Source organism: Neopsephotus bourkii, unplaced genomic scaffold (genome assembly GCF_033783945.1).
Source record: "Neopsephotus bourkii isolate Nb327-2 ecotype Australia unplaced genomic scaffold, CSIRO-AGI_Nbou_v1 NB_933, whole genome shotgun sequence".
Lineage (NCBI taxonomy): Eukaryota > Metazoa > Chordata > Aves > Psittaciformes > Psittacidae > Neopsephotus > Neopsephotus bourkii.
Genome location: NW_026901427.1, coordinates 49,248 through 68,645, shown reverse-complemented (window position 1 = coordinate 68,645; position 19,398 = coordinate 49,248). Strand labels below are relative to the sequence as shown.

Here is a 19,398-nt window from a genome sequence, read left to right as displayed (position 1 = left end):
CTGCCCTTGAATACCACCAGGGATGAATCATTCACAACCTCCTTGGGCAACCCATTCCAGTGCCTCACCACCCTTACAGTAAAGAACTTTCTCCTTATATTGAATCTAAACTTCCCCTGTTTAAGTTTTAACACATTACCCCTTGTCCTGTCACCACAGTCCCTGATGAAGAGTCCCTCCCCAGCACCCTTATAGGCCCCCTTCAGATACTGTAAGGCTGCTATGAGATCTCCATGCAGCCTTCTCTTCTCCAGGCTGAATAGCCCCAACTTTCTCAGCCTGTCTTCATACAGGAGGTGCTCCAGTCCCCTGATCATCCTCGTGCCCTCCTATGGACTTTTTCCAGCACCTCCATGTCCTTTTTACGTTGAGGACACCAGAACTGCACACAGTGCTCCAAGTGGGGCCTCAGAAGAGCAGAGTAGAGGGGCAGGATCACCTCCTTCAACCTGCTGGTCATGCTCCTTTTGATGCAGCCCAGGATATGGCTGGCTTTCTGGGCTGCAAGCTCACACTGAAGCTGCTTCATGTTCATTTTCTCATCAACCAACACTCCCAAGTCCATCTCTACATGGCTGCTCTAAATCAGTTCTCTGCACAACCCATAGCTGTGAGGGCCTCTAGAACTTTTGGTCCAACTTGCTATTATCACAGTTTCAATCAAAATGCGTAATTTTCTTGAAGAATTACCAGTCTCTCTGGAAATACAAAGCTAATCCATACGTCAAATATAAGTAGCTTTTGACTTATTCATAAATGTGTCAAATCTTGGCAAATTCTAGATGTATTGACCACTATGCATTAGCCAATCCTACCTGAAAATAAATTTTTGCCTAATTTCTGTATAGACATGTTATCTGTATGTACTAACCTGCTCTGTGAAAACTGATCAAAGTCATCCTGAAGATCATATTTATGTAGAAGTTCTCCTAGGAGGTAGCCATTAGAAAACTCTTCCGATATTGATCCTGGAACTAAGTTTGGGGGTTTTGTTGTTAACAAAAACAAACAAAAAATTTTCATACAATAATTATAATACAATAGATTATTATTTTCATTAAAAAGTTGTCCAAACTTTATTAAATAATTCAGAGGAATTTTAGGAGGTTGATCTAGCAGTAACTAGTTTTCAAGCCACCAATAAATCTGCTTTCAGTGTAGTTATTTTGCAACATAAGCTTTACGCAGTCAAAAATAAAACATGCAAATGAAAACAAAAGCGCTTCTCTTCCATGGAAAGTTGCTCCCTCCTTGCAGAAGAAATGCTTCTTCAAAGCCAGCACAACACCTGCCATGCAAAGCAAGGCTCTGCAAACTGCTTTGCAAACAAAATACTGTTATCCTCTGGAGTCCTTATTAGCAGATGAAGCATGAGCACCTCATACTCCCTGAGAGCATTTGCGCCTTAAGGAAACTTAACTTCATCTCGAAAGTCACCGTCTTACGCATGAAGATTAAAAATGTACCTGAGGGGGTATCTAGACACGGGGAAGGGGGAGGGCTCATGGAGCTGGGCCGCGGGACCACCTCGACTCTGACCCTGCGGCAGGCAGCCCCCCGCGCTGACGGGCAGGCCTGCTATACCCCCCAGCCCCTGCGCGCTTCCCCCGCAGCGGGGCCCGCACTCACCCAGGCTGCGGGAGAGCTGCACCTCTTCGTTCAGCCACTCGCACAAGATCCCAGACATGACCCGCGGCGGCGGCGGCGGCGGCGGCGGCGGCGGCGGCCTCGCAACCAACCGGCACCGCGTCCCGTTGCCACGACGACCAGACGCTTCGCGTGCGCGGTGGCTGGGTGGAGTGGGGGGGCAGGCAGCGGTACCCGCCCGCTGGCGCCACTAGCCTCCACCAGGAGAGCGCTGCGCTCTGTGCATGCGCTGCAGGTGGGGCGGGGCGACGGGTGTGGCTTGGGCGGGCAGACGGCGACGACTAGGGGGGGGGTGGGCTCGGCGTGAGCAGCGGGGAGTGCATGCTGCCGGTACGGCAGGCAGCGGGCAGTTGCTCGCTGGACAGCTGCTCGCTGGGCAGCGGACAGAGAGAGCAAGATAGAGCCTGGCAGAAGCAGCAGCCGAGCCGTCCCTGAGGAGGGTCTGCCTGGAGCCGAGCGGGCGAGCGTGGGGCTGCCCTTGGGCTGCCCCTGAGCTGCGGAGGACCCTGGTGGCAGGGTTCCCCTGGACACAGCCGGTCGGCGGCCCTTGCCCCTCGGTGCTCTCTTCGCTGTCCCGCGTCTCTTGCGGTGAGGTCTGTCAGCGCGGCGCGGAGTCCGCCTCAGCAGCTCTTCCCGCCTGCCCCAGCGCCTTCTCCTGGCTGCGGTTCACTGCCTGTTCAATGTGTCTAAAACTTCCCCATTCCACCCGGACCCTGTGCTGCTCCCCGCTGAAATCGCTTTGATGCTAGCGCAGATGGTGTTCAGCGGAGGAGTCCCGGGCTGAAAGACAGCCTGGCAAGAAGGAAAACGAGAAAAAAATAATTCAGGGTAATTTTCTCCAGATCGATTCAGATAATGGCACAAATTACTCTTTTGGCACCGTGTGAAAGGGGGAGGGAGAGCAAGAACTGCTGAAGAAAGCTGTGCCAGTTTGAATGCGTGCTACACGTTTACGAGGGTGTTTTTCAACAGCAGTGTTTGTGTAAGAAGTCTGAAGCGTCTGTGCGCCAATACAGCTGCTCCTGTGGCTCTACGGTAAGACAGTTTGGGGATCTGATCTTGGTTTGAAATGAGCCTCGCTGGCACTGTTCTTTGCTTTTGTCTGCGCTGTTATCTTTGCTTTAGAATCTTGCTGAAGCAATTGGGTATAGTTTGGGTGCATCCGATTTGAGGAGTGTGTTAGAAAAATGTAGACTGCAGGGAAGAGAACTGCATCTGGACAATACAATGCATATACCATGGGAATCTAAATTGGCCAATTCTTTCTCTGGAGACAGATCTGCAGTTGATGGAATTAAGTTTTCAAGTGCCTTTCAGTGCAACAAAATCCTAAAGGATTGTTTAATCTAGAAAAGACGGGAGCAAGAGCATCCAGTGGTTAATGACCGGCAGAAAGCAAGCTACAGTAATTTCCAAAAGTGACAATGATTAACAGGTGACGTAACAACTTTGAATATCACAGATTCTGTTGCTCTAAAAGTCGTCAGATTAGATCTGTCTGCTTTTACAGAGTGTGTGCTTCACATGCAGATAAGTTACTGGGTTTTGCAAGAGTTAATGTATAACTGGCCAATCATTTGTATCTTGGAGGTCATTGTAGAATTAGTAGCATATGAATAAATCCAGTAACAGGAATCTTAAACAGGGCAAAAGTACTTTCAGGGCAGATGTTCAAAAATCCTTTTAAATATTTAAAATTTTATGTTAAGTTACAAAAATACGCACACTTTATGGGAAGAAAAAAACCCTTGGTTTTGTTTTGTTTTTTCAATATAGTATTTGTAGTGGGAGTATCTCTCATCAGAGTGTTTCTGGTATGTCATAGGGCAGAGAACAAATCTATTGTACCTTCATCATGAAATTCTTTCCTCAGCTCCAGAAATCAATATATATATGTATTTATATATAGTTACATGTTGGTGTAGGTAGTCATTAACATGAATGTATGTTGATTAAAAAAATGCAAACAAGAACTGGTTTATATTGAGTTTAGAATTTATTACCGTATCACCTCTGACTTTGAAAAGCTGGTACTTCCTGTATCTTTAGGATTTTTTATGGAATGTATTCCTTAAAGTTCATTATCATATTCAGTGGAATTCTAAATAGGTGATTTTGTTTATAAATAACACCAGTTCTCCATCTTCTAAGGTAGAATAAAGTCTTGTTTAAGCTACAGTTGTGAGAAAGATGTGGAATTCCTCTCAGATTCAGTAGTGATCTGCTATTCCAACTTAGCTCTTTACAAGTTAATGTAGCTTACAGAATTCTGAGTAGTGGTGGGATAATGTAGTAATCAGTTTTTAACTCATTCTTTCCCTGGGTTTAAGAACTTGGAAGGACATCTGTGTTCTGCACTGTGAAAGCTGAGTTCAGGGATTGCTTAAAGGAAAATACTTGCAGACAACTAGTGAGGTAACTGTTTCCCTAGTTCAACCCTTGCTGAAAACACTGATATTTTTAAATAATAAGTTTATTTGTTCTATGCTCTGTTAATTTGTTATTTTTCTGCTAGGACTGCCATTGGGAACGTTCTGGAAATTCCAAACTGATTTTCCACAAGACACTGTGCTTCTGATCATGTAGCTTTTAGACTCTTAATAGTGGCCTGTGGAATGCATCTGAATTTTTCACCTAAAACTCAGTGTTTATTTCAGACTTTATGTATGTTCCCGTGGACTTGCTTTGGAAGAAGATAGAATTGTCTATAGGTTGTATTTATAATGGTCAAATAAAAGACATCAAACAGCAATCTGTTGAGCACAGAAGTACCAGGGATTATCTGTTACATTTCATTCTTTTTGCCCTCCTGAAAGAAACTGCATATATAAGAATGAAAAAAGAGCTTGTGGTGTAATCAAGCCTACAGCCTTTGTGGATATTAGTTTTGAATAATGTGGACATTATAGTGGTATGTATAAAAAGACTAGAAAGGAATTCTAGGTTTTATTACAAAAGGACAATCAAAGTACTTCTAAATGTTTAAGATACTAAACCAAGGAATTATTTCATCTTAATATAACCAAGATTAAGGAAAGTCAAATGAATTTGAATGAATTCTTAAATGGCATTTAGATAGAAGCTGTGCAAACAGTAGTAGCACTAAACTGATACAGAGTAATGAAAGAATGTGTGGGTTCAGGAATTTACTTTTTGCACCAGAATTTGTTACTGTATTACCAAGATCACTTACAAACATGCTTAAGTATCATTTTTGAGTAATGTTACATTCTTTGTTCTTTGCTTGGCTTGTCTTTTTCCTAGGGAGATACAAAGGCAGTGAATAGCCTCCACTTCTTACAGGGCTTCTTTTCCAGCTTTCCCTCTGTATTTTTACTAAATGTTATTTATTCCCTCTGACATGATCAAAAGATCACATCTTCTTTGAAATTTTAATTTCAACTATATTCATCCTGCACAGGTACTCTCCTCCTGTCACCTCTGGATCGTTATGTCTCTATTGAGGACAGAAGAGGATCAAGCCCTAAACAGAAAACCATGATCTTGAGGTTTGTGCTCACCACTCATTTTCACAGCTCTTTGTTAGCTACATCTTTCAGTTCCATTCTCCATACTGACATTTAGAACACCATGATTCTGGAGCCCTGCCCTGACTCCTGCTTGATTTTGTGTGTTGCCACAAGACAAGGGCTGTATTATAGAATTACAAAATCAACTAGGTTGGAAAAGACCTTTAAGATTATCAGCTCCAACCTCTACCCAGGACTGCCAAGTCCACTACTAATCCGTGTCACTGAGGGCCTCGTCTACACGGGTTTTGAACACTTCCATAGCTGGTGATTCTACAACTTCCATGGGAATCCTGTTCCAATACCTGATCACCCTTTAGATTCATTGATTCAGGGCACATGTTTGTCCAGCCTGGTCTCCTGTCTCTGGCAATGATCAATGACAAATTCTGGGGAAGCATATATTAAGATCTATTAACATGCCGTCATGATTCCGTGATACGGAGACACCCTGCAGAACATTCTCCCAGCCACCACTGATTGTGCTGAAGGACTTCCTGCATCCACATAATCTAGAACAATTAACGTTTTACTCCATGAACATGTGCATATGCTTTTGAATTTGTGTAAATGTTTTAATATAGACATTGGTCTGTGGTAAGGAGTTCCTTAGCTTAACCTGCTATTGTATGAATAAACTACATTATCCTTCATGACATGAAGAAATCCATTGTTTTGTGTATTTTGAAGCTGTATTTTCTGCTGCTTTCAGCACTCCAGTAGTTCTGATGCTTCATCCCTGGCAGTGTTCAAGGCCAGGTTGGACAGAGCCTTGGGTGACATGGTCTAGTGTGAGGCTTCTCTGCCCATGGCAGAGGGGTTGGAACTTGATGACCTTAAGGTCACCCAATGCTAACCATTCTATGGTTCATTTTAAGCAAGAATATTAGGCAACAGACTTGCAGGTTGAACTGATGTTTTAAGTGATATCTTGCTTGCAATAAATGTATAATAGATGTATTTTATATGTACATTTACTGCTTGTCTTAATATTCTTTCTCCTTCCCTGTTTTGGGGCTAGGGGTTGTGTCTCTGGAGGGAAACTGTGGTTCCTGTGGCATATTCTGCTCTTTTTATTATCTGCATGAAAAATACCAAGATGTGAATGTGCTGTAAAAAAAAAAAAAAAGTCCTACACTTTAAGTAGTTGTAGTACAAACAATGGCAATGCTAATGTGAGTACATACAATATATATCCAAGAATGGCAATTACTGCTTAAGTAGCCTGTTTGTATTTTAAACAAGTATCTCTTATGTTAAAACACTGATGAGAATGTGTGATGCAGTCTGAAAAACTACAGGTATGCTGTGTGCAGGAAAATACTCTTAAGTGGGTGTGTTGTTTGTTGAGTGGATTATTAGTAGGTAGGTTTAACTTGAATAAACCTCACTAAATTACTGGATAAGATTAAGGCAAGAGAACTGCAAGTTCTGATGCTGTGAAGACGAAACAGAGCAAAATGCTTCCAGTATGAGGAGGAAGCGTAGTGTTACAGTTCATGTTTTGATTATTTTCCATACTGGCTACTTAGTAAGGAAGAACATAATTCAACCTATTGCACAGAACCGTAAGTCGCTTGCTGTATATAAGACAGTATGGTTCCATTTAGTTCAGTTATAGCAATTCCACATTTAAGCCAAGTTCTGAAGAATTTCTGAGCTTCAAATAAGAGTTCAGTGTCTCCAGTATAATTTGCTGGGAATCTGTGTCTGCCACAGTGAGTAGTGGCATATAATACTGAATAATGTCTGAAATATTGATGCTGTTTGATTTAACTCATAAGAATTTTAAAGACTTACTGAAGCAGCCCTCCCCTGCCCTTTTTTTTTTTTTTTTACAAGTGTATATAATTACTGTCTTTCATTGAAAGTTCTTGAAGATATTCTATGGCTTTAAGGTTATCCATTTCCACAGCAAAGGAACATTTTATCCAGAAAGCTTCAAAACAGTAAAAGCTGAGTGCAAGTGATGGAAATGAAGCACTAAACTGCCTGACAGAATGGAAATTCACGTAAGCGAAATACAGGAAGTAGAAAGCTTATTAGAACCTCTCTGAATAATGAGTACATACATGTCCTAAGGACATGGTAAATTATGGGGAGGTAGATACAGCGTTATGCAAGTTTATAAAACAAAGGAATAGAAAATTAAGGGCATTTTTATTTTGAAGCGTCGCTGTGATGCTACTGATTTGAGTTACTTATTTTTCTTACTAATTTTTGTTTGGTTTTGTTATCAATCTCTCTTTAAGACCCGTGTGGTATGTTTTCTTCCATCAGAAAGGTGAGTATTCTGGCATACAGACTGATCCCATAGTGATCAGTCTGTGGTAGTGAGGAGTAGCTGGGAAAGAGTGTAGGTAAGTGGTAAAAAAAAAAAAGTTGAAGATTAGAGAGTGAAATTGAGACAAGAAATGTGACTGGTACAGATAGCTAGCTAACCCTTTTAAGAGGGTTCCACTAGGGATGGAACAAAGGGGATCAAGGCAACACGAATTGCCTTAGTTCAATTGCTTGAACAGAGGCTTGAAATTTTGATTCACTATATCTCTGCCTTAGGAAATTGTATGTAAAACATACTGGCAAAGGATGTTTCCAGTCAATCACAATAATTACCCACATCCACACACATATGTAGCATAATACAGTTAGAATTTAAATTATATCAACATTTTTCTTGTAGTCATCCTTTTCTGCACAGAATGGTCATGTGCTTGGTATGGATGCATGAAAGCTTTCTCCACTTTTATTCTTCTACTTTTTTTTAAAGGGCAGCTAAGTAGTAAGTGAAATTCAGATGGTTCATTTTTGTCATGCATAGTTGAATTCAGTCTCTGGCACAGTGTTTCTGTGAGATACAAAGCAAGACCAGACTTTTCCAGACAGTTGCAAAACATGAGTTTATCATTTTATGAGTGCATTACTTTATATACAATGGCCTGATGTATTTTGAATAGTATTTGGAATACTCACAAGACCTCATCCGTTAGTATTATATCTTTATCACAGAATCACAGAATCCCAAGGGTTGGAAGGGACCTCAAAAGATCATCTGGTACAACCCCCCTGCAAGAGCAGGGTAACCTAGAGTACATTGCACAGGAACTTGTCCAGGCTGGCCTTGATTATCGTTCAATAAACGTTCATTAGCTGTGCACCATTTGTCTTATGTTTTTTCACTGTAGCTTTTGTTTAGCATTTTTAAAGAACGTATGTAATATAATTAGAATCCTTTTGTTTTTTGGCTGCTACTGAGATGCAGCGGCCTTTTTTTTCTTTTTTGAGAACTAAAACAGCTATTGTGCACTAACAGTTCAGTTATATTTTTAAGATATAAAATGAAGACTAGTGTGGAAAGGGGGTGCAAGTAAGCATAATGTAACTAGGTGATCTGGAATTTGGCTATCATCCTTGCAATTAATGCCAGCACTTAAAAGCTTTGGATACTTGTTCTTTCTCATTATGTTGAAAGAGAGCATTGGTCAAGTATACTGTACGCTGGAAATGTTCTTGGTAGAATACCAGGCTTTCACAGTTCTTCTTTAATTGGCAGTTGTTAACTAATTAGGGTAAAGCTGATGCAGCAATTAGTTGGAAAAAAAAGGATGTTGATATAGTTAAAGGAGAGACCATGGGCTAACATGCCCAATTGCTACTTTTAACTATAAATTAATAATAAATCATGGCACAATAATGCTTGTATATATAATTTAATTTTATGAGGAGAAGGTATGTGTAGACTAAGTGATTTAGCTTTAAAGTTGCACATTTCTCTCATCTTGTGCTAGTATGAATTTGTTCTCAGTCTGATTCAATAAATGTTTTTTTAATTGGATGTAAGAGTTGATGATGATGATAGGGATAGTGTTGTGTTTGTGTCTAATGGCTACTGAAATCCAATTTTGTTTAACAATGTCTTTGTCTTATTCAGAAACTTCCTTCTTTTTTACTACATCCGATCTGACTAGAATATTGAAATGATGGAATAAAGAGTTGGCCTTAAAATTAATGAAATTCTGTGAAAATGTTTAATATAGAATGAGTGAATACAGGCACTAATGAAAGATGCAAAGCAGCCATTCAGCTGTTCATGCTGTAAGTTGTGGTGCAAATAAATATTTTTAAAGAACTGACAAATTGTAACTGTTACGAACTTGTGTTGTAGAGCAATGACTGCCTTACTGTTAGTGTTGAATCACTTCAAGTCATTCAACAACATAGACCACTCTCTGGTCAAGCCAGTAGTAAGACTCTAAATTAGTTTAGTACTCTGCCTCTTGATTTTCTCCAGCTATCCTACCACTTATCCCCATTTCTAACTGTTAATTTATCTTACACAATTTACATTTGAAGTCTGGCACATCTTTTTCTGTGCTCGGGTTTCAAAAGCTGCTTGCTCCCCTTAGGATTCGCTGTCAGTATGCTTAGCTTTTTATGCAGAATGAATGCTTCCAAAGAAATGGTACCAATGACAAGTTCCTTTTCAGCAGCACAGTAGCGTCATTTGTCAAACTGAATCATTAACAATACCAAGAATGCACCTATTTCTTCCTGTCTCTTCTGAAAACCTCACTGAGTTTCAGGTAATGTTAGTCAAGATATATACTCAGGTAGAATATCTTCAAGTGTCAGTAAAGAGGTGATCTGGCACATTACTGGTTCTCTTTTTTTCTTCTCGCTGACAGTCTGACATAAAGCTCATTCTGCCCTTTCTCTTGTTTTACCTATCACCATACTGTTACTTCTCTTACAATATCAAATACAGCTCAGGCTGTATTCAAAATAGCTGTTTTGACTACAGTCGTAAGAGTGGCTACTGATGCAAAATGTGGTTTGTTTTTTTTTGTTTTATACAAGTGAGTTGCTAGTAGAATTTCTTCTTCTTTGAAATTCTGTTCTGAAGAGGCTTTGAAGATTTAGTATAGCGCTGAATGTAATTCTTGCTGCTTGTAACAATTTAATAAATTCTTTCATTTCCGATTTAAAAATTGTCACTTTTTCTGAGACAAGAATTCTCCTGCATGGTAGCTAATAAAATACATGAATGAAGTTGACTTATTCTATTGTTTGGCTGGCTTGCTAGTGGACAGTAGCAGAAAGTTCTTTCACTAAAGCTCATAGCTGCTCAACACATAATCCAGATACTCTGCACGCATCAGAAAAATCTTACAGAAACAGAGTAGTTGTTACCCTCCATTTAGAGAAAGGTGCCTTTCTAAGATTTAGGTGTACACTTTTTGGTTTTTATGATGGCTTAATTTTTCATTCTATATGGAATAAGAAGAAGCCCAAGCCTGTAAAAGGCAAGTGCAAGATACTGTTTAAGTTATTTTAAATCAAATAAAGTTTGGTTTGACTGTTGGTGGTTTTTTAACAGATTAATGCATAATGTTACTTCAGTGGGCTAGGTGAAGCACAGAAAAATAGTTTTAATTTTGAAACAAAGTAAATGTCATGACAGACTTACATACAGTGTCATATTAATCTCATTTATTTGTATGGGCTGTACGTATAAAATGTAATAATTTACTGCATAATATGATATGTGTAACCTAAGATTCATATCATTCTGTTCCTGGAATTACGCAATTGCTTCCTGTGATTAGCTGCCTTGGGAGCTCTTTTAGGGAATATTTTAACAATTTATTTTCCATGGTGAGAGAGGAACCAGATATGAAAAGCACAGGAATGATAAACATAACCAAAAAGCACATAAATGAAACTGCCATATAGTAATCATTTCCTTAGAGACCATGACATTCATACAAACAAAATAAGACAATGCAGCATTCGTATTCAAATTCATATTCATTTTGATTCAGTTGTTTCCAGATTTGGTCTTTGTGTCTAAAGCTAAGGAATGCAGTTTGCTTTTGTACGTTAACTCTAGTAGGAATGGATATTGGTCATCACAGCCATCCCAAAGCAACTTGGGGAGAAAATTAAAAGGCATTATGGGAAGTCAAACTCTATCCCATCTGCCTCATGACACCCAGCTTTACAGAAACCTGTAAGATTCAGAAGAAAACTTATTTCTAAAATGTGTGTGTGTGTGCAATCGTGTGTTTTAAAACATACAATGATTTCTAAAGTTCTTTCACAAACACATAGTTCACTGTTTCAAAATACTAATAAAAGTAAATATAGTGATTGATTTCCTACTGTCCCAGTATAGTTTCTTTCCCATAGTTACTCATTTGAATTAAGTACCTTTTTCTGAATTCTTAATGTAATTCACTGATTTAATATTTTTCTTCCTTCATGACATACTTTTCAAATTTGAATAATTATGTAAGTACAACTTATTCAAACATTTTGTAGGTTACTTCCAACTGAAGTATTATTTTCTATTTGTCTTTTGAATTTATTATCTATCAGCTTGTTTGTTCAGAGAGAAGAGAATGAGTATTGGAGTTTTTTATAGATCTCTCTGGCTCAGTTTTTCTGTGAAAATCAGGAAGTAGCATTGCTTTCCTTATGACAGTTCTTGATATTTAGATAATGTTTCTTTTGTCCCCATCTCTTCTGTATTTTTGAGCTACTATTCCCAATATATTATAAGATTAGAAGTAGAGATTTCCACCCTGCATGTGACGTGTCTGCATATAGAACAGCAGCTGCTACAGAGGTGTAATTTTTCAGTAATTTTAGCATTCATTTTTGTTGAGTTTTGTAACCTATTAATCCTATCACAAAGCATTGCTGTTCCCTGCTATCCCAAAGAGAAAGTCACAATTCCTTTTTTATCACAGTGTTATGCTGACCTGTCTTCTGGCATCGTGTTGCATACTGTTGCTGCACTAGTTTCGTGTACTTGAAAGACCTGCCTCAGTTTTCTAAGGTCAGATTCAGTATTGAAGCACAAGAAGGAGAGTTGAGACAGGAGAAACTTCAAGTTACATAATTTCTTCTTTTGCCTGCATTGCCCTTGTATGTATGAAGAACTTGATACTATGTTGTAATAGTCCTGTTGGAAACCTTATTTATCCTAATTTTCTAGATACTCACAGTACCTATGCCATGTACATTCTGTTTACATTCTTAATGTGCTAATTGCAGTTCTTTGGAAGAGTGTTTGGGTCAAAAACATAGTAGCAGTTCAAACCCTGTTTTGTGAAAGGGCAAAACTCCTAAAAATAAAAATACTAAAAAAATACCCTGTACTTCTGTGAGAAGTTCCATTTCACACCCTAGCTGAATCTTATTATTGCTCTGGCTTCTACTTTCTAGTATGTTCCTTATTTCCTCCTCTTTGTTCAACTTTTACTGCTATAATTTTTCTTGACCACTGTTTATGTAAGTTTCTGAGTATTTTAATTCAGTCAGCTTTTGTGCAAGACCAGCTCATTGTCCTTTACATTTTTTTCTGTTACCTCTCTTCTGTGTTCTTATATTGCCTCACAGAAGTGAGGATTTTTTTTCTGCTTGGCTCAGTTCAGATTCTTTTTCTTTTCATATTTATTTCATTTTTCAAAACTACTAGAAGGCCTAAAATTCTTCTACATTTTATCCAGTCTGTAAAACTCATTATTTTTCCAGAAAGGTTTCATATTATAATGAGTTTTACATCAGACCTTGGCTCTGTGAGTAAAATTCCTAAACTAAATATATAGTATATCATCACAAAAGAGAGAGAATGTATGCATTGAAGGGAAATGATTTTGCCCTAGTATTATGAGGTCTAGGAAGTTGTGTCAGCAGCTCTAACAATCTGCTGATTTACAGCAACTAAAAAAAATATTATATATATACATATAAAAAAAAAGTGTGTAAACTTAACTCTGTGATCAAAGAAGTGAAGTTTAAGGCCCTAAAATGTCATATGTTACTTTGTGAAGTATTGTCAGTTTTGAGCAGGATAAAATTCAAAGCCCCCAAAGGCATGTATATCACAGTAAATAACTATTGGGCACATTCTTCACTGACACATAATTTAGCTAAGATAAACAGAAATTTTCTAGCAAATGGCTTACTGAATCTGGATTTACCACAGTTTTCTGGTGTATGACAAATGCTTCCATTATGTGGTATGAAACGCATGCTGTATTGCTACCACATTGAAAGCTAGGAAATATTTCAACAACTTCAAGTTAGCAAGTATGTTTAACCAGTAAGATTAGACCATTAATCATTAGGTTCTGGATGGAGATTACACAACCATTATTGAAGCAATTCTCATTAAAGCAGATTTTCTGGATTGGACATACTTTTATAGAAGAACGATGCCACTTACTAGAGAATTGAAGCAATGACTTGTAATGTGCAAAAAATTAAAGGAAGAGGTTCTGGTTAATTTTATTATTTTTTTTAAAGTCACCATTTTGGCTAGAATCTTAAGTGTGAAGCTGTAAAACAAACAAATCAGAATAATAGAATAGATGAAGCACAAGCATTTTAATTTAGAGTCCATTCATGAGCAGTAAGAAAATAAAGTGCTCTGAGAGAGAAAAGAGGATTAAAGAAAGTGAGGCTATTTGCTTAGATGGAAAATGTTGATGTATTTCCTTGCTCAATCCTTAGAATGTTGGTAATTTAAAAAGCTAAGAAAGGATTTAGTGATGAGTAATTTTTGATGGAAAGATGACAAAGTTACCTTTTATATATCCCAGTTACACACACATAAGCCTTCAAAGGCTTAACTTGGCTGGTTTTTGTGTCCCGATAAGACATCTCTTTATACTGTTCTAGCTTCTGGCCAGAACAGGTAGGTATATAGTAATTTATTGTTGAGATACAATGCAATTTACTTAAAGGGTTTAGGATTATGTTTTCCTTTAATGTTTTGGCTAGATTACTGTGCCACTAATTTTTTTATTTGAAGATACACTTTCAATCAAGTTGTAAACTTGGATACTTTTTTTTTTTTTTAAATATATGTGAACTGTTGTATTTCTGTTCTTACACAACTTAGTACTTTTTAGTTACAATTCCAAATAAGTTAAAGTGTGAATTTTATGCTTATATTGTAAATAAAAGCAAATCAAATTCTGGAACACAAAATTCTAGTCCTCACAACAAAGTGTTAGCTGCTAGATCATTAGGAACCAGCTTGACTTGACATTATGATCAATATACTGGATCTCATTTGTGGGAGGTCTGGTCGTTTGATGGCTTGTATAGGCAGACTATATGTTTAAATGGGGTAGGAAATTATACATTATAATTATTGCCAGTAATTACTGTGTATTGCCTCATCATGACTCAGAAATCCATTTATGATAGAATTTAAACACAGGGAGATGATGGTGCTTGAGAACATGCATAAGGTGAAGATCAAAATGTATTTTCTAGTTTGGGATTTTTTTTTCTTTCTTTTTTTTCTTTCCTTTCTTTCTTTCTTTCTTTTCCTTCTTTTCCTTCTTTTCCTTCTTTTCCTTCTTTTCCTTCTTTTCCTTCTTTTCTTTCTTTCTTTGTTTAGCATTTGACTTTAAACATGTTTTATTTGTAGCAGCTCATCAGTTAATATAACTTGGTACTAATTCTCAGTGTGCTATCCACAGCTGGATACTGAGCTGTCCACTTCTTTTAGTTACCCTACAAAAATGTGCTGTAGCCTATCATTTAACTCAGGAACAATCTCTGGAAATCACCACAGTTTCAGCTAGCAGATGTAGACCATATTTGTTGCTATGTAAACCGTGCTGCTTTGCTGGTCTTGCCCAGCAATCTTTTATTTAGTCTTAACTGTAATGTGTTTGTCAGGGTTTCATGAAAATTCTTCATTCTTTTTTGCTAGGTACGGTGAGTGCCAAGTTTTTCTTAATTCAGGCATGTCTTCTGGATATTTTATATGAAATTGGCTTACAGCATTGGAAGTGGGTCTGGTGTTGCAGTCTTTTAAAGCAGTAGTCTGTAATTCTACGTTAGACTGTAAATGTTAAAAGAAATTAAACTGAAAAGAAACCTGGCAGCCTAGTGCTCTCCTGTCCCCTCTTGTGTGTTGCCTATTTCTCATTGATTCCAGAGCAATCAGTCTGAAAGAATATTTTTCACTATATGTTCTAACATAATACATGTACTTTTGCTGTTAAATTTGTTATTGCATATACTGTAAGTTTTTGTATTTCCTCTGAATGTTTTTAGATGAAGTGCTAAATTAAATGCTGTTATGAATGGACATGGTTTTGTGTATTCTTTGTGTAGAGTTTTTTTTGTTTGCTTTTTGCTTGCTTTCCGGTCATGCGAAGTACATGAAATAACCATTTTCTTTCAGAATATGGACTTTTTTGCACACTTTAAATTTTGGAGAAAAAAAATTCATCATTAGTAACTTTTTTTTAGTGCATAGGAAAGACATATTTCAAAAAATACATTTAAAAAATTAAAATGAGATTGACATGATGTATTTTGCAATTGCTTTTCTTGGCCCTGGGAGAAAATTTGTATCTCTACTTTAATAGTAGTTGTCAAAATAGGGAAGAGCAGTAATACTGGAGAGAAAAAACTCATTTTGAAGTGTTTATTTTCCAACTTTTTTTTCTTTTTATAATATCGCATTGCCATTAGAAAAGAAATCATGTTCGCTAAGCTGGTGTAATAAATGACTTGGTACCCTGTAATTTAACTGTGTTTGAAGAACAGTAACCTGCTGTAAGAGATAATGTGAACTTTGTAATGCTTGATGCTGTTGATTTATTATTTTAGGTTTTTTTCTGAAGACAGTACATGATTTTGAAATTAAAGGAAACCTCACTGCAGATGCAGCCATTAGAAAATGAGTCTTTTTTTAAATTCATAAGGAATAATATACCTTTAAGACTGTGAACCTGTGAACCTGAAAGGTAGAATTAGTATTTCTTACACACTAGCAAAGTGCGTATTTCCTTCCCTCCCTGCCCACCCTCCCCCACTCACTGGAAATAATATTCCTGTTACATGTACAAAGCCATGCAGTCCCACAATGAAAAGATAAATAATTTGATATAGAAATATAAGTCAATATACAAGTCAAGGAATTTATATTGACTCCACTCATTCCCTTATCCACATGACAAAGCAGATGGTGATTTGATACTCTATGGTCTAAATGGCTTTGAGTGCTGTTTTGTTTATAGACTATTTAGTGGCCTGTGATGTGAGTTAAAGTGCAAATTCTGGTCAGAATTAAAACTGGCTTTTTCATAACTGATACAGAGAATCAATAGCCAGGTCTGGATCTCTGAATAAAGTATAGATGGTGAGAGGAGTTTTGCTGCTGCACTTCAAGCTGCTCACTGTATGCAGTGAGTCAGAATTTGTTCCCAGAATCAGTTAAGGTGAGCTGAAGAAGTTATCTTTGCGACTGTGGAGTCAAGGAAAACATCATGATGACAGTCTCAGGCCCTGAAATATTTGATGTGTTTTGAAGAGATTGATAAAAACATGGGTACACAATGTCTTGAGCAGCTGCCTCTGGAGACTTACAAATCATTACGGAATATCGTTTAGATGATGAACTGCATGTACCAAGACAGAATTGTTTTATAAAAAGTGAAAATGTGAATAATACATGATGTACATTCTATGTAACATATACAGTTTACATAGCATAACCATAACTTTCTTCCGAAATTCAGTTTCTTTCTGTCTGCTTAAAGTAACAGCAGAACCAAAAAAGTAACATAGCAAGAGTCTAAACTAATCCTTACCATCAATTTCAGTATAAATTATTGACATGCTAATCATATCATAGAATCATAGAATGGTTAGGGTTGGAAAGGACCTTAAGATCATCAAGTTCCAACCCCCCTGCCATGGGCAGGGACACCTTGCTCTAAACCATATCACCCAAGGCCTCGTCCAACCTGGACTTGAATGCTGCCAGGGACGGAGCATTCACAACTTCCTTGGGCAACTTATTCCAGTGCCTCACCACCCTCACAGGAAAGAATTTCCTCCTTATATCCAATCTAAACTTCCCCTGTTTAAGTTTTAACCCGTTACCCCTTGTCCTATCACTACAGTCCCTAATGAAGAGTCCCTCCCCAGCACCTCTATATGCCCCCTTCAGATACTGGAAGGCTGCTATGAGGTCTCCACGCAGCCTTCTCTTCTCCAGGCTGAACAGTCTACAGATCAGTAGTGATCTGTAGATGCCAGTTGCTCTTCAGGTATTAATTTGACTAAAACTTTGGCAGTTAATATTCAAACTGATTCATATTAGTTTAAATCTTTAATTGCATTTAATTATAGTTTTGCTTATGAAACAAACAGCTGCACTTTTTTCATTACCTCTGTTAGTCTGCCATTTGAAAGGATTAAGTTTCTGTGCATCTCTACAAATTATTTCTCAATTTAGCTTCTCTTGGCTGTATTTTGCACCTTATCTTGCACATGCACTAATTTTTCCAGAACTTGTTATTGATCTAGTGCAGCTTTTAATCTAACCACATTAATGACATTACTCTTTACATTACTGTTTGCAGTAATGCATTTAGCTTGCCTGTCTTGGCTCAAGATAGTAGATATTAATTGTAACATCCCAAACAAAACAGCATGTATAATTTGCATGTATCATTCTTAAAAATGTTGTAACAAATTAATTAAATAAAGTTGAGTACAATTGAAACTTCTCTAACCAGTTGCTGATAGATATTACCTGTATAATATTATGCAAGAGTATTTGTTGAGAATATTCAACATCAGACTTTGAGAGCTGATGAAATTTACTATAAATATAGGTCCCACATATAGGGAGCTAAAAAGGAAGCTTGAGTAAGATAACAAGATTTTCATAGCAACTTATATTTACTTCCTCTTCATTTTCTGGAAAAGTTATTAAGGACTAAGCTGACAGGCAGCAGAATTAATTAAACTTTTGTTGTTGTTCGGCCACGAACACAGGTAGGTTGTTCCCCTACCAAATTAGAGAACACGGCCGTTTGCAATTATTATGGAGTGTGGTTGGGTGGATATGCTTCAAACCCCTCTATCATTTCACCAGAGGACTGATGATGCTGGTGTATAATTCAGAGAAGGGAAGCTGCTTTAGCTGTGCTAACAACTGAATCTTGAAGTACAGCAAAGGTTTTCTTTAACAGCCAGAGCAACCAAAAGTTTTGCACATGTAATCACAAAATTGTTGATTGTCTGTTAAATTCTGGGTTGGCTAAGCTTGTGTTGTCTTTGAGACCGGAATGAGAAAAACTCTGCATCTTTGTCTTAGCAGATAGTATGATTTGCAGTCATAATTATATCACAGTAGATAAACCAAATAGTGAGTTTGTGGGTGAATTACGCAGCAGATCAGTCACCATTAGACTTCCGAGTGTATGACTGGAATAGAAATTTGGCTGCTCACCATCAGAAGACAAGACTTAACGAATCTGATTAATCTTGTAGCAGACAGTCAAAGTTTTCTTTCCCAGGGGACTAGAAGCCCCAAGACATGTTCTAGCCAGTTGATATGACAAATTATTAAATACTTTTTTCAACAACCAGGAATGTCAAATACGCTATTTTGTAACATCACAAAGGAGATACAAGGAGCAGCTTGTTTCTTTCTTCTTTGGGTTTTTCCATTAATGTAGCCTTCTCTGTTTATGTTTTCAACCCCTCCTCCAAGATACACAGTGCTAATTCCAGCAAAATGACACGAAAGCCACCTCTTTGCATACTACTGGAAGTGCAGAATTCAGGCCTGCTGAAAACTTCACTTCTTACTGTTAAATGAAGTAGAAAAAATAGGAAAAAGACTTGTACTGAGACAGTATAATGTATCTATCACACATACGAAGTTAATGTACAAGGCAGGAGTATCCTGCCACTCTGTATTAAAAATGTGAAGGTAAAGCCAGTTTCCATTGAAAACATAGCATTTCTGTTGGGGAGAGGTGCTGGGGGAAGAGGGAGGGAAGGTTCCATGCAATTGTGAAGATGGTTTTATAGTCAGGAACAGAGTGAACGAGGAGGGTATGACTTGGAGTCATGAAGGGGACACAAAGCAATGAGGAAGCCATGGGATGGTAGTCACTTGGCTTGAGAGAGTGGCAGGTCTGATAAAAGTGGAAGATTGAAGAAGCTAGGGTTTGCCGGACAGAGTGAAAAGATGTATACAACGATAACAGAAGTGGAAGAAAAGAAGAAAGGGGGCAAGAGGGAGATTTATATTGGTCATGGGGGTTGAAACAGAACATCCTAGGCAAAGAAACCAGGAGAATAATGTAGTGCTGTGGGATGCCTGTTGTGATTAACTTACTAGAGTCATGAGATTTTCTTAAATATCCTTGATTTTTTTTTTCCT

General features: G+C 37.8%; 1 protein-coding gene and 1 long non-coding RNA gene across 17 annotated transcripts in view; one reads left to right on the top strand and one right to left on the bottom strand.

The window, feature by feature from the left end:
* SPEF2 (sperm flagellar 2) overlaps positions 1-1,833 on the bottom strand; it is an 88,676-nt gene extending 86,843 nt beyond the window's left edge. For 15 of the 16 annotated variants that reach the window (XR_009726218.1, XR_009726217.1, XR_009726216.1 and 12 more), the window contains exons 1-2: positions 1,630-1,833; positions 872-974 (exon numbers count right to left, since the gene is read on the bottom strand). Coding sequence is in view for 12 of the 16 variants with exons in the window: in XM_061357953.1 (XP_061213937.1) it covers positions 872-974; positions 1,630-1,687 (161 nt within the window). In the remaining 4 variants the exon portion in view is untranslated. The remainder of the gene's footprint in view (positions 1-871; positions 975-1,629) is intronic. The other variant, XM_061357952.1, reaches the window with a different exon arrangement.
* A 227-nt stretch (positions 1,834-2,060) lies between these two features.
* Positions 2,061-19,398, top strand: part of LOC133214739 (uncharacterized) — a 38,277-nt gene continuing 20,939 nt past the window's right edge. Inside the window, exons 1-2 of the long non-coding RNA XR_009726215.1 lie at positions 2,061-2,682; positions 5,069-5,156. This is a non-coding gene — a long non-coding RNA (uncharacterized LOC133214739). The remainder of the gene's footprint in view (positions 2,683-5,068; positions 5,157-19,398) is intronic.